This window comes from Acaromyces ingoldii (genome assembly GCF_003144295.1).
Source record: "Acaromyces ingoldii strain MCA 4198 unplaced genomic scaffold FA10scaffold_5, whole genome shotgun sequence".
In the NCBI taxonomy this organism is placed as follows: domain Eukaryota; kingdom Fungi; phylum Basidiomycota; class Exobasidiomycetes; order Exobasidiales; family Cryptobasidiaceae; genus Acaromyces; species Acaromyces ingoldii.
The window spans coordinates 1,242,043-1,263,584 of record NW_020290251.1 but is presented as its reverse complement, the minus strand read 5'-3'; the positions used below and the strand labels follow the sequence as shown (position 1 = coordinate 1,263,584).

The window sequence follows — 21,542 nt, the reverse complement described above, 5'->3', positions numbered from 1 at the left end:
CTTCTAGCCAAGGCATGGCTGAAAATGGCTCCAAGCTCATCGTGGAAGAATGAAGCTGTACGAGATGGATCTCATAAAGCTCAAGAGCCACTAATGTGGCGTCGTTGTCATGGTGAAAGACTTTGCCAAAAGCCGCGCCCACCGGGCCCTATCCGTGGGAAGCGTAAAGCTGCTTCTCAAAACAGGCTGAAAATACAAGAGACAAGAGAAGCCCGCACAAAATGACACAGCGATGACATACTACCAAAGAAAGAGCGCAGGCCGGTAGCTCACTGGACATGCTTGTTTACCATGCCGACGCCTACATTAGTCATACAGAGCTGACGGGCCAAAAGCCACCATCCTGCTAGAGGGAATGTCTGCCGCCGTTTCCAAATTGACCGTTGTTGGTGGCAGATGCATACGCTCAGCTAGCTCCGCCACACCGGGCCGTCTCTCATCCTCGTTGGGATCCTGCGGTACACTGTCCTGACCAAACACCGCGGGGCCAAAAGCACCCTGGGTGGCTTCACAGCTCCCCCCGGGGTAGAGCTGCGAAGGAGCTCATCGGTCGGAGTCCGCCACGATCTGAGGGCATTGCAACGGCGCAAAAGTAAAAACGAAGGGAAACAAATCCTGATGGGGAAACTTTGGTTTGACTGCTTGCGTGAGGAGCCCCATGGGAGCCCCAGCCCTTAATTCTTCTGTTTGTGGGGGCAGAGAGGTTTGTGCGGGTAGAGAGGCAGGCACCCTCAAATTAGAGAAGAGGTACGGGTACAGGCAGAAGGGGTACGCAACGCACAGTACAGCAAGCAGTGGCAAGGACGCAAAAAGCGGCGGGGATTGAATAATTCCAAGTCCGCCATGGACCTGCTGAATATCGCTCGGTCAGCCTGCTAGCGTCATCTGTTCCAAATCGCTCCAAGACCGGCCCGACTTCGGTCGATTCTCGAAATAACTGGAGCGAGAGTTCCTCCGTAGTGCTCTGGGCTCAGTCTTCGTCGCCGGGCAAGCAATCCATTCCCCACCCTTCAGCTATCTCGAAACCCCCGGATTCCCATCGTGTGACAGGCCGCCAGAGTAGCATCGCGTCTGGGTTTGCCTATTTGCTTTTGTCCGCTTCCTTGGCCATTTGTCCGTTGCGTCAGGCCGGGCTTGCACTCCGTTGTCGCCGCAGGCTCGACTCCGGCAAGTTGGAACGGCGCCATTGCCGAGAGAGTATGCACTTATTGCATGTGGAACCGCGCCAGAAGGGAGAATACGACGTCGAGGAGAGGGGGTGGCATCCAGGCACTACGTGTTCATGCAGCCAGGACAGCAAAAGAGGCCTGGATCATCGTACGACAGCCAAGCCACGCAGCTCTAGTCCCTCGGAAGAACTCCAAGCAAGCTGTCAGCTAAGAAAAGTCTCACCGAAACCAACCATGGAACTCTGGATTGTTGTATTGCCCAATACAAAAACGCCACTAACCAATTCTTTAACGACCGAGCCTGGACCAGACGCGCCCTTAGCGAAAAAGAGAAAACAGCGCGCCGCGGCTAAGCCCAAGACTTTTTCCCTTGGTTCTTCCGCCCCCCCGTACCCCAGACGGTGCTGCTCTGCCTGGATTTTAATTATTTTCCCCTCCTCCTTGTCCGCCCAGCCCTAGCTGCAGGCGAAACGTCGCCGAACGGGCCCCCTGAACAATAACCGTTGCCTAGCCCTCTCCTTCCCATTATTGCCTCTCGTCGATCTGGCCCTTGTGGTGTGCGGGGGCGGGGCACTTTGTGTCTGTAACGAGAGGCCGTACCTGCCTACCTGCCTACCTGCCTAATGGGTATATAATGACACTTCTTTGCCTCGTCGGACCTCTCACCGTCAGAAGTCCTCCTTCCCCTCACCTCTACCTTCGTTCCTCTCCTCCCTCCCCCTTTCCTACTTCGTCGAGACTCCCTTCCTCCCCCTCTCAAGAGTAGAAGCCAGCAACAATGCCCGGTGGCGCCGTACCTGCCTTTACCGGCACCAGCTCGGGGCCAGTCATTAAGCCCAAGTCGGCTCGCGAGACGGTGCCTGCCATTGCCGTCGCCGCCTTTGCTGCCTTTGGTGGTATTCTTTTCGGATACGACACTGGCACGATCTCCGGTGTCATTGCCGCCGACGAGTTCAGGTGGGTGATTGACTAGATTGCCTGAGTATCCTTAACAATTTTTTCTGACTTTGACGTAAAAAAAATAGGAAGGACTTCGGTACCTACTACCCATACAACCGGCCCGACAATGATCTCACAATCAACCCTCCCAAGGCTGGCTATGCGCTCGACACGGCGACCAAGTCGCTCTTCGTCTCGATTCTCTCGGCCGGTACCTTCTTCGGTGCCCTGGCCGGTGCGCCCCTTGCCGACATTCTCGGTCGCCGGTGGGGTCTCCAGGTCGCCATGGTCGTCTTCTGCCTCGGTGTTGCGCTCCAGGTCGGCACCGCCCCTCACCAGGACGCCCTCTTCGTCGTTGGTCGTGTCTTCGCTGGTCTCGGTGTCGGTATTGTTTCGTGAGTACACCGCACTAGCGTGAAAATAAATAGCGAGACGCGAGTAAAATTAAACTCACAGCCCCCCCGCCACAGCTCGATTGTGCCCATGTACCAGTCTGAGACTGCTCCCCGATGGATTCGTGGCGCCGTCGTCTCGGGCTACCAGTGGGCCATCACCATCGGCCTCCTGATTGCCGCCATCGTCAACAACTCGACCAACGGACGCAGCGACACGGGCTCCTACCGCATCCCCATCGCCGTCCAGTTTGCCTTTGCCATCATCATGTCCGTCGGCCTCTTCTTCCTGCCCGAGTCGCCCCGCTGGTACGTCAAGAAGGGCAAGCCAGAGATGGCCGCCAAGTCGCTCGCCTTCCTCAACTCGACCGACGTCGATGACCCCGTCGTCCGCTCTGAGCTCGCCGACATCCAGACGAACCTCGACACCGAGCTGACCTACGGCACCGGCTCGTACCGCGACTGCTTCCGCAACAACGACCGCAAGTACCTCTACCGCACCCTCACCGGCACCTGGCTCCAGGCCTGGCAACAGCTCACCGGAATTAACTTTATCTTTTACTACGGAACTACGTTCTTCCAGTCGACTGGCCAAAGCGACCCCTTCGTCTTCACCGTCATCTCGAACGTCGTCAACGTCGTCACCACGGTGCCGGGTATGTTCATGATGGAGCGCGTCGGAAGGAGGAAGCTTTTGATCTGGGGCGCCCTCTGGATGTTCCTCTGCGAGCTTATCGTCGCCATCCTCGGTACGACTGCGTCGACGGGCAACCATGGCGCGCAGAAGGCCCTCGTCGCCCTCGTCTGCCTCTACGTCGCCGGTTTCGCCTCGACCTGGGGTCCTGCTGCCTGGGTCGTCTGCGGTGAGATCTTCCCGCTGGCCATCCGTGCCAAGGCTCTCTCGCTCTGCACGGCTTCCAACTGGCTCTGGAACTTCGGCATTGGCTACGCCACGCCCTACCTCGTCGACACGGGCGCCGGCAAGGCTGGTCTCCAGACCAAGGTCTTCTTCATCTGGGCGGGCACCTGCTTCTGCTGCGCCATCTTCGCCTACTTCTGCATCGTTGAGACTGCTGGCCTGTCGCTCGAGGAGGTTGATGAGCTCTACTCGCAGGTCACCCCCCGCCAGTCTGGCCGCGCCAACCGGGAGCTGAGGGCGAACCGCAGCGACCTCGAGACCAACGCCTTCACGGGCGCCCCTGTCCTGATGAAGGAGGACGAGGAGGTCTCTGCCGACTACGTCAAGGAGGACATGGTCAAGACTGCCCAGGCCGACGCTTAAACCTGCGTCCCTCCCCTCATCCCTTGCCCTTAGGCAACCCTTTTCGCTTCTTCTCTTTTTTATTAGTAGCAGTTGGTATTAGTCGCGTCATCATCATCCCCAGCCTCGCTCTGCTTTCACCCTTGTTTATTTGCCATTTGCCATACACATCATTGTCCTTTAACGATAAAACGGCTTCTTACGTAACAGTCAAACGATATCAGAAATGAGACAAAAGAGTCCCTCTAGAAATGCCTTCTCTCCGTCTGCCGACTTTGCCATTGTGCTTTCAAATCCTCTCATCTGCTCAAACAGTGGCGTGCGCAACGCCTCTCGATCGGCTCTGTACCAGAAAGGACATGCTGAGAATTGCTGTGTCACTATAGCACAATGATGGAGAGTGTAGTAATCTGAATGAGGGAATCTATAGAGACACTATGCGGGATTTGATATGACTGACGGCTAGCGATTGCGGCGACGGGGCCCAAGGGCTGCTGTGCCCTCGAGCGCGCGTTGTGCAAGTTCTCTTGTTGATGATGTAGTCAATCCGCCTCCTGATGTTGAGGAAGAAAGCCATCTTGGCGATGTTCTCGTTGCTGGTCGAGGAGGCTGGGCTGGCGAGGGGCCAAAGTCGTCGTCGCTGGACGGAATGTGCGGCTCGGGATGCAGGTCGAAAGGATCCATCGCTTCGGAGACACGACTGCCAGGCGAGGTTCGTGGGCTCGGGCCTGACCCTTCGCCGATTCCGACAGGTAGCATGAGCCCGCTCGGTGTCGTCTGGTCGCTACCTCTCCTCAAGCTTCTTAGGTTACTTGACGAGAAGATGGCTTGCAATGGAGGTCGAGAAGACGGGCCTGCCATGCGATAGAGCTTCTCGTCTGCCTCAGCATCCAGGTCGTCCTGATCGTCAAGGACAATGATCGGCGTGTCGTCTCGCTTGGTCTTTCCCTTGTGAAAGAGATCCCTCTCCATGGTCCTTTGCCTTTTCGCCGGTGGAGTGCTTGCAGCCTTGTAGTCAACCTCGAGAAATCCGTCATCTTCCAGGGTTCTAACGTCAAGTTCGTCTTCGTCTTCCGTCTCCTCTTCCGTTTCCTCTTTTTTCGCCTCTCTGTCTCTGCCAGGTCCAGGAGACTTGCTTGGCGCTCTAGCTGCTCTAGCCTCGAGCTCCTTGATTCTCGCTCTTGCATCGCTCAGCTTGTTCGACAAGCTTTTGTTGCGGTCCGCCAAGAAGTTGCTCTTGTGCCGCGCCGATCTGACCTCGTTGTCTGCTTCTGCCTTGAGCCTCTGTTGCTCCTCGACGATCCGCCTCATGTTCTGAATTTGTAGCTGGGAGTCACCCTCGCGTTGCGCAATCATCTGGGCCGACTCAATCTTGGCCTTGAGGACCTGACTATGTAGCTCTCTGTTTTCGTTACGCAGCGCTTCGGCCTGCTTGTCATTCAACTCCCTCTTCCTCTCCGTCTCCGCCACCTCCTTTCTCCAGTGCAGCTCTAAGCGCTTCAAGCGCGCGGACTCCTCATTCATGTGACGCTCGTGCTGCTCTTTGCGCTCGTAGTGTCTGTTGAGGCTCCTCTTGATCTGGTCTTGCTTGGCCTCCATATCCTTTGCCTTCTGGTTGAGCAATTCCGTCTCCTTTTCCATTGCTGTGAGCATAGTGAGCTTCTCGGTAAAGAACTCTGTCGCTTTGTTAAGATGGAGCATGCCGTTCTGCAAGAATATATCACAAGCCCGCACATAAGCCGTCTTGCTCCTCCGTGGCAAAAGATTGACAAACGCCACTCACCTCAAATTCTTCCTTTGTCCGCGCGTCGCCCCTGCCTTCCGTCAAGGTGCCAAACAGGCGGAAGATGGCGTCGCTGTTGCCATAGGTGAGCATACGAACATCATTGACGGCCATGACATAGGCATGAATGTGCTGCCGGAAGTCCAAGAGATGCCCCAGCAGTGTTGCCTGATCGTCCCTGCTCAAGCGCCGATCCAGGGCCAGCGTGGCCCGCTCCAGTCGAGGAATGACGGGCGGTGGGGCCGATGTTTGGTGCTGCATTCGATGGCCGCGATGTTGCAGGTACATGTCCAAATCATTGACGTCCGAGGGATAAAGTAGAAGGGCCTTTTCGGTGCCCACTTTGTACTTGCACAGGGGACAGCATGCCGGGTCGTCCTTGACCCGGCATGACCGTTGCCAGGCATCGCTGCACGACCGGTGAAAGACATGACCTAAACATGACAATGTCAGTCGCTGATTGCGGACCCGCCAAGCAGTTAGGTCAGAGCTCACCACAGGGAAGCGCAACTGGTCGAGTGCCCTTGTTCTCGTCCTCTCCAAACGAATCGAGGCAGATGGAGCACCCCATCGTGTCCTGTTCGCTCTCCGCGACCAGGAGGTGATGTAGGTGGCGCGGCTAGTGAAGGCCTAGCTAAATATCTCTGGTATAACGAAAGGGCGGCCAAAATTACTAAGTAAAACATGAAGTTGATGGCCGTCCGCTCAGGATATTTCCACGTGGATTTGATTCCAGAATTTCTGGCAGTCGGGCCATTTTCAGCACGCCATCGCAAAGTTAAGACTCACCTCCCCACTACTCATTACTCGGTGCCGCCATGTCTTCACCAACCGACAGCGGGACGGTGACGCCTGGCGAGAGCGTCATGACCTCGTCACTGTCGTCTCTCAACGCTTCTGAGAGCTCCGCACCCACCTCTCCCGCCCCATCGTCGATCCACGGGGGGCCTTCGTCGTCTTCCAAGGTGGATCGTCTTCGCCCTCAGGACAGGAGGTCGGGCCCGTCGGGCTACCGCTTCAGCACTACATGCGCGACGGTCGACGATCCCAACCACAAGGACCAATATGGCGCCAGCAGCACGCCCATCTACATGTCTGCCACATTCAAGGGCCTTCCCGGTGCTGAGTTTGACTACTCCCGCTCCGGCAACCCCACCCGGAGCATGCTCCAACATCACCTGTGCCAGCTCCAGAACTGCCGCTACAGCTTTGCCGTTTCCAGCGGTATGGCATGCCTTGATGTCATCACGCGCGTACTCAAGCCTGGAGAACGCATCATTGCCGGCGATGACCTGTACGGGGGCACGAACCGCCTTCTGACCTACCTCGCCACCCACGGCGGCATTCAGACCGACCACGTCGACACGACCGATGCCGAAAAGGTCGAGCAGATGCTCCAGACAAGGGCAACGGAGCATAGCCTGGGCCAGTGTGGTCCCATCAAGATGGTGCTCCTCGAGACACCGACGAACCCGCTCCTCAAGATCTGCGACCTGGAGCGGTGTGCGAGGGCAGCCAAGCTGTATGCGCCCGATGCCATCGTCGTTGTCGACAACACCATGATGTCTCCCTATCTCATGCGGCCTCTCGAATTGGGCGTCGACGTAGTCTACGACAGCGGCACGAAGTACCTCTCGGGCCACCACGACCTCATGGCGGGTGTCATTGCGTGCGACCGCGAGGATGTGGGACAACAGATTGCATTCACGGTCAATTCGATCGGCAATGCATTGACGCCCATGGATTCCTTCCTGCTCCTTCGTGGCATCAAGACCCTTGCTGTGCGTATGGACCGCCAGCAGAGCACTGCGCTCCTCGTCGCCTCGTACCTCACGTCGCTCGGCTTCAAGGTCAATTACCCTGGTCTTGCGAGCCACCCGGGCAAGGAAATTCACGACGCACAAGCATCGGGACCGGGTGCGGTGCTTAGCTTCGAGACCGGAGACAAGGAGCTCAGTGAGGGGATTGTCGGCGCGACAAGACTCTGGGGTATCAGCGTCAGCTTTGGCTGTGTCAACAGCTTGATCAGCATGCCCTGCCTTATGTCCCACGCTTCCATCGACCCCAAGGTCCGAGCGGCCCGTCGACTGCCCGAGGACCTGATCCGACTGTGTGTCGGTATCGAAGACTCGCGTGACCTCATCGAAGATCTCGAGTCGGCGCTGCTCAAGGCAGGCGCCATTCGTCGTCGACGGAGCAGTATCCCCGATGGTACCGTTGCCAACACCTCGGCTAGCCCTGTCAGCGCAGGCACAATTTTTGAGCTCGTTTCACCCAGTGGCATCATCACGTCCGATCAAAGCATCTCAAAGCTCGTCGACGGCATGGACAAGAACAAGATCGAGACTCGTGGCGGTGACGATGAAGACGGCCGCTTGACGAAGCGACCCCCTCTACCGGCCTCGTCGCTCGTTGTCAGCGCTCCCGGCAAGGTCATCTTGTTTGGAGAGCACGCTGTCGTGCATGGTGTCACAGCCATTGCTGCAAGCGTCGCGCTGCGTTGCTATGCGCACGTCCAGCCGCGAGACGACGACAAGGTCAGCATTACCCTGCCTGACCTCGGCATCGAGCACGCCTGGTCCATCGACTCTCTTCCTTGGGGCAAGGTCAAGACGAACGACGTCGCGACGCCCGCAGAGTCGCTCGATGAGGAGCTGCACAAGGCCATCGAGACGTCCGTCGGTAACATTGTGGCGGACGACACGGCGCGCAGCCATGCTGCGAGCGTCGCCTTCTTGTACTTGTACATGACCCTCGCCGACCGGTCTTCTCCCAACCGTGGCCAATCGTTTGTCATTCGATCGGCACTGCCCATCGGTGCTGGTCTGGGCTCGTCTGCGGCCCTGTCGACGTGTCTCGCCTCGTCGCTCCTCTACACTCACGGCCACCTGCCTCTTCCCACTGCGGACTCGTCAGTCGCGCCCGCCTCGCAGACGCTCATCAACGCCTACGCCTTCCTCTCTGAGAAGGTCATGCACGGCAACCCATCCGGTGTCGACAACAGCGTTGCCACGCACGGTGGCGCTCTTGCTTTTACTCGTCCCAACGCGGCTCGCAATGCGCTGGTCAAGTCGGAGATGGCGAGCCTGAAGTCGTCGTTTGGGAGCGTCAGGTTCCTCCTGACGGACACAAAGGTGCCAAGAGACACCAAGACGCTCGTTGCTGGCGTCGGCGCTCGGCTCAAAGCGGACCCAGCGGGTGTGGGAAAGACACTCGATGAGATTCAGCACATTTCGGACCGTGCAAAGGACATCTTCCTCTCGCAGCAGCCAGCAGGAAGCGGCGAGAAGGGAAGGGAGGCCAAGCTCGAGGGCTTGTCGAAGCTTATCGTCGAGAACCACGAGCTTCTGCAGACGCTCGGTGTCTCGCACGAGTCGCTCGAAGTCGTCCGGCGCACGACGGCCGAGCGGGGCCTCGCGACGAAGCTGACGGGTGCGGGCGGCGGCGGATGCGCCGTCACGCTGCTGCCGGACGAGATGCCAAAGGCTGACGTCGAGTCGCTCCGTGCTGCCCTTGAGAAGAACGGGTTCAAGTGCTACGAGACAGAGGTCGGCGGTGGCGGCGTCGCGGTGCTTCTGGACCAGTCCCGCAACGAAGAGAGCAAAGAGTGGTTTGGCAAGTTGCCGGGGTCGGAGCTGGCTAGTCGCTTGGACGGTACAGCCTGGTCGACAGCTTAGATAGTCTTGAGAACACGCTCAGCTCCCCTCTGTCTTTTCGAATAAATTCAAGTGGATTCTCCAAAGCAATCTTCTATCGTGAACTGGCAAGCTCAAGCTGATCCGATTTTTAGTTGGATGTCGTAAGAGAGGAAAGCACATAAAAAAGAGGGGTAAATGAAGAATAGAACTCTTTACATCTTGGACTCTGGGATCGAGGGAGGGAGGTAGTCGCTGAAGTGCTTGGACCTGACCTTGTTGAGCTCATCCTCGGTCATGCGCTTGCACTCGTCTGCGACGTTGTAGCCGAGGCGCTGCTGCATCGTCGAGCCCTTCTTGTAGAAGGGTGCCCGCTTGAGGACAGTGACGACGCACGAGCCGCCGAGGCCGATGTTATGCGAGAGGGCGTAGTTGACGTTGTCGGCCTGGAGCTGGCCAGCCTCGCCACGGAGCTGCATGGTGAGGTAGAAGATCATGCCGATGCCCGTCGCGCCGAGCGGGTGACCCTTGGACTCGAGACCACCAGAGGGGTTGATGACCCACTTACTGTAAAGCGAGAAGCAGAAAAGATCAGTGTTTGACTCTTGAGAAAAAAGGGGAGGCCAAAGACACAACTCACCCGCCAAAGGTGTTGTCACCACGGTCGATGAGGTGGTGGCCCTCGCCCTCCTTGCAGAGCCCGAGGCCGTCGTAGACGACGAGCTCGTTTGCGGCAAAGCAGTCGTGCAGCTCAATGACCTTGATGTCGTGGGGGCCGACGCCAGCCTGCTTGTAGGCCGTCTGGGCAGCACGGCGCGTCATGTCGGCACCGGCGAGCTCGATGCGGCTGCGGTCCTCGTACAGCCTGACGCTGTCGGTCGAGACACCGAGACCAGCGAGCTCAATGGCACGGTCCTGGAGGTTGTGCTTCTTGATGAAGTCCTCCGAGACGACAATGGCCGCAGCGCCACCGTCCGAGGTGGGGCTGCACATGGGCAGCGTCAGCTCCCTCGTGATGGCCCTCGCCTTGAGGATCTCCTCCCAGCTGGGGGCGCTCCTGAACTGGGCATAGGGGTTCTTGACGCTGTGCTTGTGGTTCTTTGCCGAGATCTTGGCAATGTGCTCGAGCTTGGCACCGTACCGCTCCATGTACTCGAGGCCAGCGGCGCCAAAGATGCGCGCAGCGAAAGGCCCAAAGTCCTCCTTGGAGTAGTCCTTCTCGCCCTCGAGCTCAAAGAGCTGCGACATGGTGCCCTCCATCGGGGCCGCACGGTCGTCCCAGGCCGAGCCGAGCGAGCCGGGGGCCATCTTTTCGAAGCCGAGAGCGAGGGCGCAGTCGGCCTGGCCGGACATGATGCTGTTGGCGGCAAAGGCAAAGGCCGACGAGCCCGTCGAGCAGTTGTTGTTGACGTTGACGATGGGGATACCGGTCATGCCGAGCTGGTAGACGGCGCGCTGTCCACACGTCGAGTCTCCGTCTGCGCTCAGAGGAAAACGGCGGATCAACAACAGGATCTTTAGAAGGTGGAGGCAGTAGCAAACAGCGGTCACTCACAGCAGTAGCCGACAGCGGCCGTCTCAACATCGTCGTAAGTGACGCCAGCATCGAGAAGCGCCTTGACCGATGCCTCGAGGCCAAGCTCAGGGTAGTCACGCTCGCCGCGCGGCTTGTCGAACTTGGTCATGCCGACACCGACGACTGTTACAGTCATCAGTTGCCCCTTGTCAGTACATGCACCCCTTTGTGACCCGGATGTCGCCATTGGCACTCACCGTAAGCTTTCCGAGGAGCAACGGGCATTTTGAATATAGGAAGTCGTAAAAGGGTTGGGTTGTTTGTGGTGGGAAAGAGAAGAGAAGGGTGGAAAGTGGCAAAGTAGTTATATGGAGGTATTTTCTGGAGGTGCGCGGATATGCCGAGATCCCAGTACCGAGAAGCGGTTAATGTGCGAGCTCGTGAACCGGATGGAGGTCCTGCAGCCCTCCCCGCATCTTTTTCCTCGCTTTGGAGCCGGACCTCTTCGCCGGTAGTCTGAAAACCCGGTGGCCTCGTGCGCCTCGTGCGTGACTGACTTTCTGTCATTCAGCACGTGTTTGTTTTCGTCACTTTTGCACTTTGCCTCCCTCTGACACTCATCGCGAGGCTGCATCTCGCTGGGGTGTGTTTGCATGATAGCTGCCAATGAGCTCCAGGTTGACATTCGTATCTATTGTTGTACAAGTACAGAGTGTGTGAGGAGAGAAGTTCGAGAGTGAAGAGTGCTCATGGGAATGAGGAGAGTGGGCAACTACTGTATGGCACAGGAGCACCCGAGTTGGTGATTAGCTAGTTTCTCGCGAGCCAGCCCATGTCCACCTCGCCGGAACGACGAGCCAGGAGAGAGCGCTTCAGACGTCCTTTGAGAATCGTGCTAGGTGGTAGTTGATCGTCGGTCTCTTGACCACCCTCCGCTTCCCCTGTGTTTGGTCCAATGCTGCGTCAGCGCTCTTGCATCCCTTCTCACAAGGCACTGAACCGGGAAGAGAAGGTTCATAAGTGGAACAGACACTCACCCTCGTTTGCAAGCAGGTTTGTAGGGCTTTTGCGCTGTCGGCGCAGGGCCCGCTGTTGGACAGATCATTGGCGGTGGCCCAGCAGGCGAGCATCGTGGCGAATTCGGCCGCGCAGGGCGCCGTCGCGGCATCCTTCTTTGGCCGCACCTTGAGCTTGTCGAGCTTCATTGTTGAGATTGCTCCTCTCCCTCGCTCCTGACCTTACGTGGACGTGCGCGAGTTCCGTAAAGAGCTGACAAGACTTCGGTCACGTCGAAAGAGACGTCGGTGATCGATGAGATGGAAACTTGAACAGTGAAGAAGGACGCAACTAATTACGCAAGTCCGTCTTCCGATTTGGTTTTTTTCCTTGAGCCAAACCAGAAAACAAAAAAATAAAAAAGTGGATGGGAAAATGGGGGCTGGCTGGTCGACCAGTAGTCAACATTATTCATCAGCTGCACTCCGCATCATTCAGCGTTGCTCTGTCCCCATTACTTTTCTGAGGGCTCCAAGCTAGGCGTACGGCTCTACGGCGAGAGCTACTGGAGCTGCAATCTTGAGACCCGCGCAGCGCTGCGCAACATTCGCTAGCCATGTCGCGCGCAGCCAAGGCGACGCTGGGCCTCTCTGTCGTCCTGTCGGCGGCAACCGTCTGGGGCGTGCACTACATGCAGGTACAAGAGCGCGAGGTGCGTACTCCCTTCGAAGCCTCTTTCACCCATCTCGAAAGCTCACAGTACGAACACGTCGATGGCAATAGGTCATGCACAAGGGGGTAGAGCGCGACACGGCGCGGCTCGAGGAGAAGCGGCGCCAGCGGGCGCTGGACCTCGAAAGGAATCGGGCAAGAGAAGAAGAGTTCCAAAAGATGCAGCCCACAAAGGGATGGCTGGCCGGGCGCTTTGGGGGGAGTACGCCAGCAAGTCCGGAAAAGGCGCCCTCATGATTGAGGAGGCAGCAAAACAGCAGCAGGCGCGTGACGAGCTCAGTGACTCGACACCCTCACGCACACATTGGCACAGTTCTCAGCATTATGCGCATTTGTACTACTACTCCTGTTTCATCACTTCCACCAACATTGGCATAAATGGCAAGGCGAGAGCGCCGAGGCAGTCTCGCACGAAAGTTCGCCAGAGCATCTTTCATTTGACTCAGCAGAAATTGCGATCGACAGACTCAGCGTTTCCACCCCCTGAAAACAGTTTTCAGACAGAAGGCAGTTCACAGTGCCTGAACCCAGGAGATCGGTAGACGGATCCGAGGCAGTCTTATCCGAGGATCAAATAAGAGATTAGACGGAGAGAAAGAGAAGAAGACAAGGAGCGGCGATGTATGGGAATAAGATGGATGCTGGCGGTTGTGTACATGAGGTCAAGATTAATGCTGCTAATCTCGAGAGGTATCCTTTGATGGTGACGCGACCTGAAGGCGGTGAATGGTCAAGACTGGTGTGGGACGGTTGCCTATTGGCTGTTGGTCTTGTCGTCGGAGCCATTGGCGGTGCTGACCGACGTCTGCGAGTACTCGGAGTGGTGGACGGAGAAGTGTGGCGAGCTCGAGAGGTTGAGCGAATTCGTGGGAGAGTCCAGCGAGATGACGGAGCCTATGAAGAGGGATCAAAAGTCAACATCTAGACATCGAGAGAGAAGGGCGTATGGGAACTCACCACCGTCGGACGTCTGACTATTGGTCAGACTCATGTTGAGATGGGCGAGGTCCTTTGGGTCCTTGCGCTTCAGGAGCTGCACCAGCTCGTCATCGGTCAGCACCGAGACGTCCATGTCTGGATGCTGGCGGAGGTGAAAGTCGTGGAGGGCGTCCAGTGGATCGCTTCGCATGCTTGCCGAGCCCTCGGAGCTGTATTCGTACATCGATGACATAATGGACGACGATGCTATTCGAGCGTGTTGGTACGAGCAGCCTCGTTTGCAGATAGCTGTTCTAAGCTGGCTGTGGTGATTGATAGAGAAGAGATTCGACACGCGGCTGGCAGTGCAATTGTTGCCTGACAGCGACACGGGATAGCGAGTAGTAGACGGAAGAGAGAGTGGGAGTATTGGAGTAAGGTCTTGATGCTGTGTTGGAGTTGTGATGGTGGCGTGCCGTCTCAATGCGACACCGTCCGACTTGTCCGCCCACGCTATATAAACAAATAGCAAGTAAAAATAAAAATAAATCAGACATGCATCGAGGAGGTTCGAGTTGTGTTGCACGCGGCAAATTCTGGTTCAGTCTGCAGTATCCTCCACTTTGCTGCTCGCTCTCTCTGCCTTGTGGGTGGGTAGAGACAGAGTGTCTCTTGCTCTCTTTATCCTCGCCCAGCGTATATGAGATAGCGAAGATGAGCCTGGCACCGCCGTGGACACGTCTGATTCGCTTCATTGCCGTCGAGGATGGCCTGACGTACTCTGGGGAGCCACAGCTGCCGCCGACGGCTGACATTGGCGCGGCGTTTGTCGCCGGAGAGCCGCCGATCAAGGCGCGGGTCCTCGTGCGCGACGACCCACTCGACACGTCGCTCCGCCTCCTCGCCGAGTTGCGCACCGTGGCGCGCCTCCTGCCGCCGCTGGACCCGCAGCAGCACGTCGCCTCGATCCGCGCACTCGGCGCCAACTTTGTCCAGCCGGGCCAGGACGCCGCGGTGGCCAAGGGCGAGAAGCGGCCGCCGCTGCCCATCGTCTTCTACAAGCCCAAGGCGACCATCGTCGGTCCCGGCGCCGACATTGTGCTTCCAAAGGAGGCCGCGGGACAGACGGACTGGGAAGTCGAGCTCGTCGTCGTCATTGGCAAGCCCGGCTGCAAGGACGTCTCGCGCGAAGAGGCTCTTGACTATGTGCTCGCCTACACGCTCTCCAACGACGTCTCTGCGCGCAAGCGCATGTTTGCCGTGCCCCAGTGGGGCCTCGGCAAGTCCTTTGACACCTACTTCCCTCTAGGACCCTGCCTCGTCAGCGCAGCGTCGGGCCAGGTGGGCAACCCGGACAACGTGCAGCTCAAGACAGTCGTCAATGGCCAGACGATGCAGGACGGCAACACGCGCGAGATGCTCTTTGGCGTCGCAGAGACCATCGAGTGGCTCTCCCAGGGCACCACCCTCGAGCCAGGCACCATCATTTCCATGTGAGCTTGGCTTCATCCTTCATACACGCTCTCCTTCTTCTAAGTCCTTCAGTCACTCATTCACTCTCGCTGCGTCACACAGGGGCACGCCGCCGGGGGAGGGCTTCAAGCGCGACCCGCCCATCTTCTTCAAGCACGGCGACATCTGCACAGTCTCTGGCTCCCACGGCCTCGGCTCGCTCACCAACCCCGTCGTCGAGGCGACCAAGCTCGATGGCTCCTCGCACACGAAGCAGTCGAAGATGTAGGCTTGTAAAATGCACAAACTCCTGGCTATTGTCTCCGATGTGTGATATAGACGTGTGCTCGATGCTGCTACTGCTACTGCTACTGCTACTGCTACTGCTACTGCTAACACCACTTGTACTGTACATATAAGAAAGAGAGAGAAGGTCTAATCAAACAGCCGCATGATGCGGTCCTGGCCAGCAAAGTCCAGCACGCAGATCCGCTCGTCCTCGCCGCAGCTCACGATCCTCGTCCCGTCGAGCTGCACATCAAAGACGCGGCTCCGGTGGCTCTGCAGGTCCATCAGGGGCGTCAGCACCTTTGTCTTGTGCGCGGCGGCCGTCGTCTGCTCTTGCTTGTTCTGATTCTTGCCGTCGCCGTTGCCGTCGCCGCTTGCCTGCCTCGCCTCGCCGACGACGTCGCGGATGGAAAAGAGCTTGACGCTGTAGTCGTAGCCGCCGCTGGCGACGAGCATGCGCTTCTCGTCAAAGGCCAGCGCGCGCACGAGATTGTGGTGGCCCGAGCAGATGGCGAGGCACTTTGCCGACACGGCGTCCCAGATGCGCACCGTCGTGTCGTTGGAGCCCGTGACGACAATGTCGCTGGCGAGGCGCACGCAGGCGAGGCCGCGCTCGTGACCCTCGAATGTGCGCAGCGTCTCGCGCGTTGCAATGTCCCAGAGGTGGACGCTGCCCTCGCCGCTGGCGCTTGCGACGACGGTGCGCTCCCTGCTGCCGCCGCCGCTGCCGTCGGCAGCGGCAGCATCGCGGCGGACCATCATACAGCCCGCATTGACGGGCCCCTCATGCTTGCGGTAGACGCCCTCGAGCGCCCAGTCGTTGGAGCGCCGCCAGATGCGCACCGTCGTGTCCTTGCTGCTCGAGATGAGCCACTCGTCGTTGAGGTCGAGGTCGAGCACACCGAGAGAATGGCCCGTGAGCGTCTTGATAGCCACGGGTGCCTCACCCCTTCGCAGGCCACGGCCGAGGTCCCACACAATCACGTTCTGGTCCGAGCTGCCGCTGACGAGGTGTTCGTCGTCGTAGGCGAGGCAGAGGACGCTGCCCTTGTGGCCGTGGAGCGTCGAGAGGCAGATGCCCGTGTCGCCGTCCCAGATCTTGATTGTCTTGTCCCGGCTGCCCGACACAATTTTCCCGCGGGAGCCCAGGCCGAGGGTGAGCTTGGCGTCGTACAGCGGCGCAGCCATGGGGTCCGACGAAGAGAGCGAGTCGACAGGAAAGTAAAAGGGCGTCGTGTCAAAACGCACGCAGTAAATGCTGTCCTGGTGGCCCTCGAGGTAGCCGGTCCGCGGCTGGAAGTCGTCTGCATCGGCCGCCGCCGCAGCAGCCGCTCTCCTCCTCCTCCTTCGCCTCCTGCTCTCCCCTCGCGTCATGCCAGACCCGCGTCGCTCGTCTGACGATTCAATCTCTGAGTCGCTGTCGAGGGGCGGTGGAGACGCGCCGGGGATGTCAACGCTGCTCAGGGGCGCGTCTCCCTTACGGCGGAACATCGTCGTGCTCGTCTTGGCCCGAGAAGGGGAAGAGGATGTGAGGCGCCAGCGACGCGAGAGCAGGTGGCGAGCACGGTACAGGGTATACCAGTCATACGTCGTCAGGTCTGGCTGGGCCGGTGCGGCCTGCAGGACGACAGAGGTGTCCATCATCATTGTCGACGACGACGAGGCAATCGAGCTCATCGTCAAGTCCCCAGCATCCTCGCCTCCTTTCCCTGGCTCGTCGCCGCCCCCTAGTGGCCCATCGACAAAGGCCGGCGTCATCCTGCGTGTGACGAGCATTGGCGCATCCTTTTCACGCACATACTGGGTCCTGTACCCGGATCCCCTCGGCTCCCTGTCCAACCTCACCTCCTCGAACTCGCCTTCCTCGTCCTCGTCTTCCTCTTCGTCTTCATCGTTGTAGCCGTCACGCTGCCGCTGCATACGCGGCACCATGCGCCTCCACAGCATCTCGGCTCCAGGCATCAGCGTCCAGCCGTCGGAGCGGGCCCTGCGAAGAAAGAGGGTGTGCCACACCTCGACATCGCGAGCGCGCGTGCTCCAGCACCGCGAGACGAGCGATGCGGCGAGCACGTCGGCATGCGAGTGCAGCTGTGTCAGGATCGCGATTGCAATCTCGGCGGGCAGCAGGCCGATGAAGTCTGTGTTTCCTCTTTCCGTGTCAGCATTGCAGTAGGCTTGAATGAATGACGAAGCGAGGGGAAGGTGAATGTATGCTCACCGACTCTCTTTGTATCGGCATCGACGAAGCAGGCCTCGTCGTCTGGCGTCGCCTCCCGAGCGATCATGGCGCTCTCGCTCTCCAGGTGGGGCAGCTGCCCTCGTCGGTGGCGGTGACCATGTCGGCCCTGCTTGATCTGTCCAGAGTGGCGCTCGCCTCCATCGCGCTCCACCTCATCGGCAGCAGTCGCATCTGACGCACTTCCAGAGCTGCTCCCAACCTCCTCGCTGCCCCTCCTGCTGCTCCTGTTGCTGTTGCTGTTGCTATTGCTGTTGCTGATCGCAGAAGGCGCAGCGGCGCGCATGAGCGAGTCCGACGTCTCCTGCCGCACCAGTGCTCGTCGCCCGCCCCTCGACCGCGACCGCGAGCTCGAGTCCGACGTCGACATTGCTGCTGCTGCTTCTCTCTCGCGCGCGTCTCTTTGCAAAACGAACCCCCTTGTTGTTTTGCTGTTGTTGTTGTTGGACTCCGCTGAACAAAGGGGGTTGTCAGGGAGATAAAGGGCGCGATAGAGGCGCCTGACCTAGTGAAGTTGATTTGTTTGGATGTCCGCTTGGGTGTCCCAGGTCGGGAAAACCAAATCTTTTGTGGCTCGCACAAAAGCATCTTGCTTTGCTTGCTCCACGCGTTTGTAGACAGCCCGAATGGTATGAGATTGAAGGAAGGAAGGCCATGCGTGGGCTCAAAGATGACAGTGGAAGAAGAAGAGAGCTACAGGGATGGTCTTTGGAAGCGCAGAGGCGGCGTATTGGCAGCCGATTCTCCATTCTCGGTGAAGAGTGTCTCCACAGAGGCCGAGCCAGGCCGGGAGAGGGGCTGGACGGGTGCCCGCTGCTCGTCCTCGGGATGGCCTCCTTCTCTCCTCCAATCATCCAGGTCGATCCAGCCAATGCTGCTCTCGTCTCCGAAGCCGCCGACACGGTAGACCCCATCGACGTTGAAGCGCGTCCACTCGGCAAAGTGCGGCGAGTCGCTCGACCCGGGCGTCCAGTGGCTTGCGTCCTTGTGATGCTCGACGAAGCACTTGGCCAGCTCCGACGTCTCGTCATCCTCCTTGACCGTGAGAACTTCGATGTGGCCATAGAGCGTCAGACGCTGCTTGCCCGGCATGCCGCGCCTCCACGCGGGCCGCTCGGGGTCCCACGAAGCGCCGTGGCCCGGCTTGTGGAAGCGGGGATCCGGCACGGACGGGTCCGCATTCGACGTGATGCTCAGCGTCGCATTCTTGCCCTTGCTCGTCAGTGCATTTCTCCAGTTCTGCGATCTGCTCTCCCCATTGGAATGTCAGTGACGCAGGTCAGGTCGAAAAGAAGAAGGAGGAGGGAAGTGGACTGGCCTTGGCACTTACACGGGCAGAGCAAGCATGAGCAGGTCTCCGTTGTCATAGCAGGGCGCAAAGTACTCTGCACCGCTACTGACCATACCCCGCAGCCAAGCAGGCTCGTAGTCGTCGTGGTACGTGCTTGAGAGAATCGCCACGCCATAGATGGACGGCGAGGAGAGGAGCGAGCGAGCTCTTCGTGCGACTTGTGTGCGTAAAAAAAAGAGTGACATGTCAGTAAGTCGGGTCGTATCTCATTGCTGGAATGGACCTACCCTGGATCGGTGTCTCACCCCAAGCCCATGCCATGGACGCGAGAAGCAGCACGGAAGCGAGAATCGTACGAGGGGTCATTGCTGGCTGTCAGAAGGCGGTGGAGAGCCCGGTCGGTGAAGCTCAGGAGCGAGCGAGCGAGCAGCGAGCTGCAAGCGTCAAAAGTGGAGAGCGAGCGCCCGTCTCGGCCGGGAGCGCGCTTTCCTCTTCTTTAGATTTTTTGATGGCTCGAAGATTTGAACTTCTCGCATTGCGCATCGTCGTCCGACGAGCCAGAGCGGGTCGGCCATTGAACAATAACAACAGCAACAACAGCGGCAGCAGCAGCAGCAGCAGCACAGCAGACAAGATGGCGTCTTCAGGAGCAAGACAGAGCCATGTGTCTAGCCTGTCGGGGAAGATCCAGGGGCTCAAGTTCATGCAGCGGGCGGCTGCGAGCAACAAGGGCACCACCCCAGCCTCTTTCTCGACGGCTTCAGCAGCGGCAAAAGCAGCATCTTCCAACGACGCCGCCCCAGGACCATCTTCGTCTTCGAGCAGAGCCAAGAGTGGCGCGACAGAGGGGCGTAACGCAGGCCCGTCAGTCACGCAGGAGCAACACAGCCCTGCTCCGTCCGAGCCTATCGCTGACGACGGCAATGAGGAGCACTGGGTCTTGCCCGGCAAGGCTGCTCAACGACAGGCTGCGACAAACACTGCTGTAGAGAGCGAAGAGCTCGGATGGAACGCATTCTTGAGACAGGCCTCTGCGTCGGTGGACGGCGAGAACGAAAAGGGCGGAGATCCATCATCGGGATCCGCGAGGAGGAAGTTTGGCTCGTGGGGCGACAAGAGGAAGAGAGAGAAAAGGCAGGCCGACGACGACGAACCCGACTTCGACATGAGCGACGACGAAGACGGCGCATTAGATTATGAGTCTGATGGACACGAGGGGGAGGATGGGAAGGGAAAGAAGAAAGGATTTATCAAGCCGGGGACGATGGGCAAGCGGCAACGCCGCGAGCACAACGACGACGAAGTGCTGCAGTCAGGCGCTCGCGGAGCGCACGCCAAGGCGAGAAATGAGGCTGCCAAGAAGAAGCGAGCGGATATGTCCAGTGAGGAAAAGGCAAAGATGAGACGCAAGCACGGCTTCTACGTTCCCGATCCGGGCGCAGACAGCGACGACGGTAGCGACGAACCAGGCGATGACTCAATTTCCGTGCTTGATGGAGCCAGCACCACCGACACTCCACCGAGGTCCATCAGCGGCAACAGCAACAGCAGCAAGCCAGGAAACAAGAAGACAAAGAAGGCGAAAGCCAAGAAGCGATGAGGGAGAGAGACGCTGTAACTGCAATAGAAACACGCTGCCATTCCGAAATGACCTCACTCGCACTCGCGGTGTCTTCATAAGCATTCAATGTGTCAACTGTATTTTTTGTTGCTGCCACTGCGTCCTGTCCTACCATTTGAGGTGCTGTGGCGTCGAAGCTTGGCTCTCGAATCGAAGACGCTCGGAAGTCGGCCTCTAAAAAGTAGATAAAAAAAAAGTCTCTGCACGCACACGTCGATCGCATCGCCGTTGATCTGTGCGCTATGTATGACGTTAGCCTTGCGTAGAAGGATGTCGAGTTGTCGACGACCTTTTTGCAAAGATTTTGGACCCTTTTAAAAGATTGCTCCTTGCCGAGCACACACCTTTCACTCTGAACATCCACATCACACGACCCGCTCTACTGCGAATACTCCTACCAACTCACAAAAAGCAAAATGTCGGAAGCCTACGCCGGAAAGTCTGACCAGGACATCATTGCGGAGCAGGCCGCATCGATGGCCGACAAGGAGAACCCGCTGACCAAGTCGTCGTACAACCCGCGCAACACCGTCACGTCGGAGGAGTCCAACGTCAACGAGTCCGGCGTCGAGGGCTTCGCTGGCGCAGAGGTCAGCGTCGGCAGGACGGGACAGACTGGCGGCGGCACGAGCGCACAGAACATCCCGCCAGAGGAGGGCGGACTGGACAGGAGCCAGGCGCAGGGCGAGTCCAGCGACCGCTTCGAGGGCACCGGGGGTGTTGAGGACAAGAGGCGGGAGGCCCTCGCCAACAACCCTGGCGGCTACGACAGTGAGTCATTGATTCGCGGTGCTGCTCGTATCGCTTAACATTGACTGACACACATTTCTCTCTTTCTCATCGTTGTAGCCAACCCCCGTGGAATCGACGAGACCTACGACCGGTCCAAGCAGGAGTCGGTTCCCCTCACCACTGGCCAGGAACTCCAGCCGGGCCAGGGCCTCGACATTGACCAGGCTCAAAACTAAATCACCTGCCTCCGTCACTGTCCCTCCTCTATAGAACTACATCGACTGCATGTAAATATCAACCAAATAAATGGAGGAGTGTCACATCTATAAGAGGCTCCACTGTTCTGTTCGTCGATGAAGCTGTGCACCAGGCTGAGAGGGACACCACCGGCTTTCCTAGACTCGGCACAGTCGGAAAGCCGATGTTTCCGATGGCTCCGTCCCCACGGTGCATTTTCTACCGTGGACACGCAACGGTGCTTTTTTATCGTCAATGCTCCACGGTCCTTTTCCTACCGTTGACGGTCCAACTGCATCGCCTCTGTCCCTAGCCGTTGCTTTCCTCATTAGTCGTGGCCGGTC

The 21,542-nt window shown here is 58.5% G+C and overlaps 11 protein-coding genes across 11 annotated transcripts; 6 read left to right on the top strand and 5 right to left on the bottom strand.

The window, feature by feature from the left end:
- Positions 1 to 1,840: 1,840 nt before the first annotated feature.
- Positions 1,841 to 4,015, top strand: FA10DRAFT_268703 (putative monosaccharide transporter). Its single transcript, XM_025522436.1, has 3 exons — positions 1,841 to 2,126; positions 2,195 to 2,503; positions 2,579 to 4,015. Exons 1-3 carry the CDS (start codon positions 1,948 to 1,950, stop codon positions 3,780 to 3,782), a joined length of 1,692 nt encoding a protein of 563 aa, XP_025375715.1. The 5' UTR covers positions 1,841 to 1,947; the 3' UTR covers positions 3,783 to 4,015.
- Positions 4,016 to 6,202, bottom strand: FA10DRAFT_268702 (hypothetical protein). The gene is made up of 3 exons (XM_025522435.1): positions 6,040 to 6,202; positions 5,545 to 5,978; positions 4,016 to 5,468 (listed from the first exon to the last, which is right to left on the bottom strand). The coding sequence occupies exons 1-3, from the start codon at positions 6,113 to 6,115 to the stop codon at positions 4,224 to 4,226; spliced, it is 1,755 nt and encodes a 584-aa protein (XP_025375714.1). The 5' UTR covers positions 6,116 to 6,202; the 3' UTR covers positions 4,016 to 4,223.
- A 208-nt stretch (positions 6,203 to 6,410) lies between these two features.
- Positions 6,411 to 9,221, top strand: FA10DRAFT_232386 (cystathionine beta-l; the record flags this gene model as incomplete). The annotated part of the gene is made up of 2 exons (XM_025518905.1): positions 6,411 to 7,760; positions 7,809 to 9,221. The coding sequence occupies 2 exons, from the start codon at positions 6,411 to 6,413 to the stop codon at positions 9,219 to 9,221; spliced, it is 2,763 nt and encodes a 920-aa protein (XP_025375713.1).
- A 31-nt stretch (positions 9,222 to 9,252) lies between these two features.
- Positions 9,253 to 11,136, bottom strand: FA10DRAFT_268700 (thiolase-like protein). The gene is made up of 4 exons (XM_025522434.1): positions 10,953 to 11,136; positions 10,735 to 10,878; positions 9,820 to 10,657; positions 9,253 to 9,746 (listed from the first exon to the last, which is right to left on the bottom strand). Exons 1-4 carry the CDS (start codon positions 10,978 to 10,980, stop codon positions 9,395 to 9,397), a joined length of 1,362 nt encoding a protein of 453 aa, XP_025375712.1. The 5' UTR covers positions 10,981 to 11,136; the 3' UTR covers positions 9,253 to 9,394.
- Positions 11,137 to 11,342: 206 nt separating this feature from the next.
- On the bottom strand, positions 11,343 to 12,032 carry FA10DRAFT_303473 (hypothetical protein). Its single transcript, XM_025525245.1, has 2 exons — positions 11,733 to 12,032; positions 11,343 to 11,636 (listed from the first exon to the last, which is right to left on the bottom strand). The coding sequence occupies exons 1-2, from the start codon at positions 11,898 to 11,900 to the stop codon at positions 11,568 to 11,570; spliced, it is 237 nt and encodes a 78-aa protein (XP_025375711.1). The 5' UTR covers positions 11,901 to 12,032; the 3' UTR covers positions 11,343 to 11,567.
- Positions 12,033 to 12,121: 89 nt separating this feature from the next.
- FA10DRAFT_268697 (hypothetical protein) lies at positions 12,122 to 12,824 on the top strand. Its single transcript, XM_025522433.1, has 2 exons — positions 12,122 to 12,403; positions 12,475 to 12,824. Exons 1-2 carry the CDS (start codon positions 12,308 to 12,310, stop codon positions 12,658 to 12,660), a joined length of 282 nt encoding a protein of 93 aa, XP_025375710.1. The 5' UTR covers positions 12,122 to 12,307; the 3' UTR covers positions 12,661 to 12,824.
- Positions 12,825 to 13,909: 1,085 nt separating this feature from the next.
- On the top strand, positions 13,910 to 15,260 carry FA10DRAFT_268695 (hypothetical protein). The gene is made up of 2 exons (XM_025522432.1): positions 13,910 to 14,834; positions 14,917 to 15,260. The coding sequence occupies exons 1-2, from the start codon at positions 14,056 to 14,058 to the stop codon at positions 15,080 to 15,082; spliced, it is 945 nt and encodes a 314-aa protein (XP_025375709.1). The 5' UTR covers positions 13,910 to 14,055; the 3' UTR covers positions 15,083 to 15,260.
- FA10DRAFT_303469 (WD40 repeat-like protein) lies at positions 15,119 to 17,938 on the bottom strand. The gene is made up of 2 exons (XM_025525244.1): positions 17,300 to 17,938; positions 15,119 to 17,219 (listed from the first exon to the last, which is right to left on the bottom strand). The coding sequence occupies exons 1-2, from the start codon at positions 17,685 to 17,687 to the stop codon at positions 15,229 to 15,231; spliced, it is 2,379 nt and encodes a 792-aa protein (XP_025375708.1). The 5' UTR covers positions 17,688 to 17,938; the 3' UTR covers positions 15,119 to 15,228.
- FA10DRAFT_254743 (hypothetical protein) lies at positions 17,934 to 19,021 on the bottom strand. The gene is made up of 3 exons (XM_025519743.1): positions 18,896 to 19,021; positions 18,648 to 18,825; positions 17,934 to 18,563 (listed from the first exon to the last, which is right to left on the bottom strand). Exons 1-3 carry the CDS (start codon positions 18,972 to 18,974, stop codon positions 18,011 to 18,013), a joined length of 810 nt encoding a protein of 269 aa, XP_025375707.1. The 5' UTR covers positions 18,975 to 19,021; the 3' UTR covers positions 17,934 to 18,010.
- A 123-nt stretch (positions 19,022 to 19,144) lies between these two features.
- On the top strand, positions 19,145 to 20,294 carry FA10DRAFT_268692 (hypothetical protein). Its single transcript, XM_025522431.1, has one exon. The coding sequence runs from the start codon at positions 19,243 to 19,245 to the stop codon at positions 20,206 to 20,208; it is 966 nt and encodes a 321-aa protein (XP_025375706.1). The 5' UTR covers positions 19,145 to 19,242; the 3' UTR covers positions 20,209 to 20,294.
- A 300-nt stretch (positions 20,295 to 20,594) lies between these two features.
- On the top strand, positions 20,595 to 21,296 carry FA10DRAFT_268691 (hypothetical protein). The gene is made up of 2 exons (XM_025522430.1): positions 20,595 to 21,000; positions 21,079 to 21,296. Exons 1-2 carry the CDS (start codon positions 20,646 to 20,648, stop codon positions 21,195 to 21,197), a joined length of 474 nt encoding a protein of 157 aa, XP_025375705.1. The 5' UTR covers positions 20,595 to 20,645; the 3' UTR covers positions 21,198 to 21,296.
- The last annotated feature ends 246 nt before the right edge of the window (positions 21,297 to 21,542 follow it).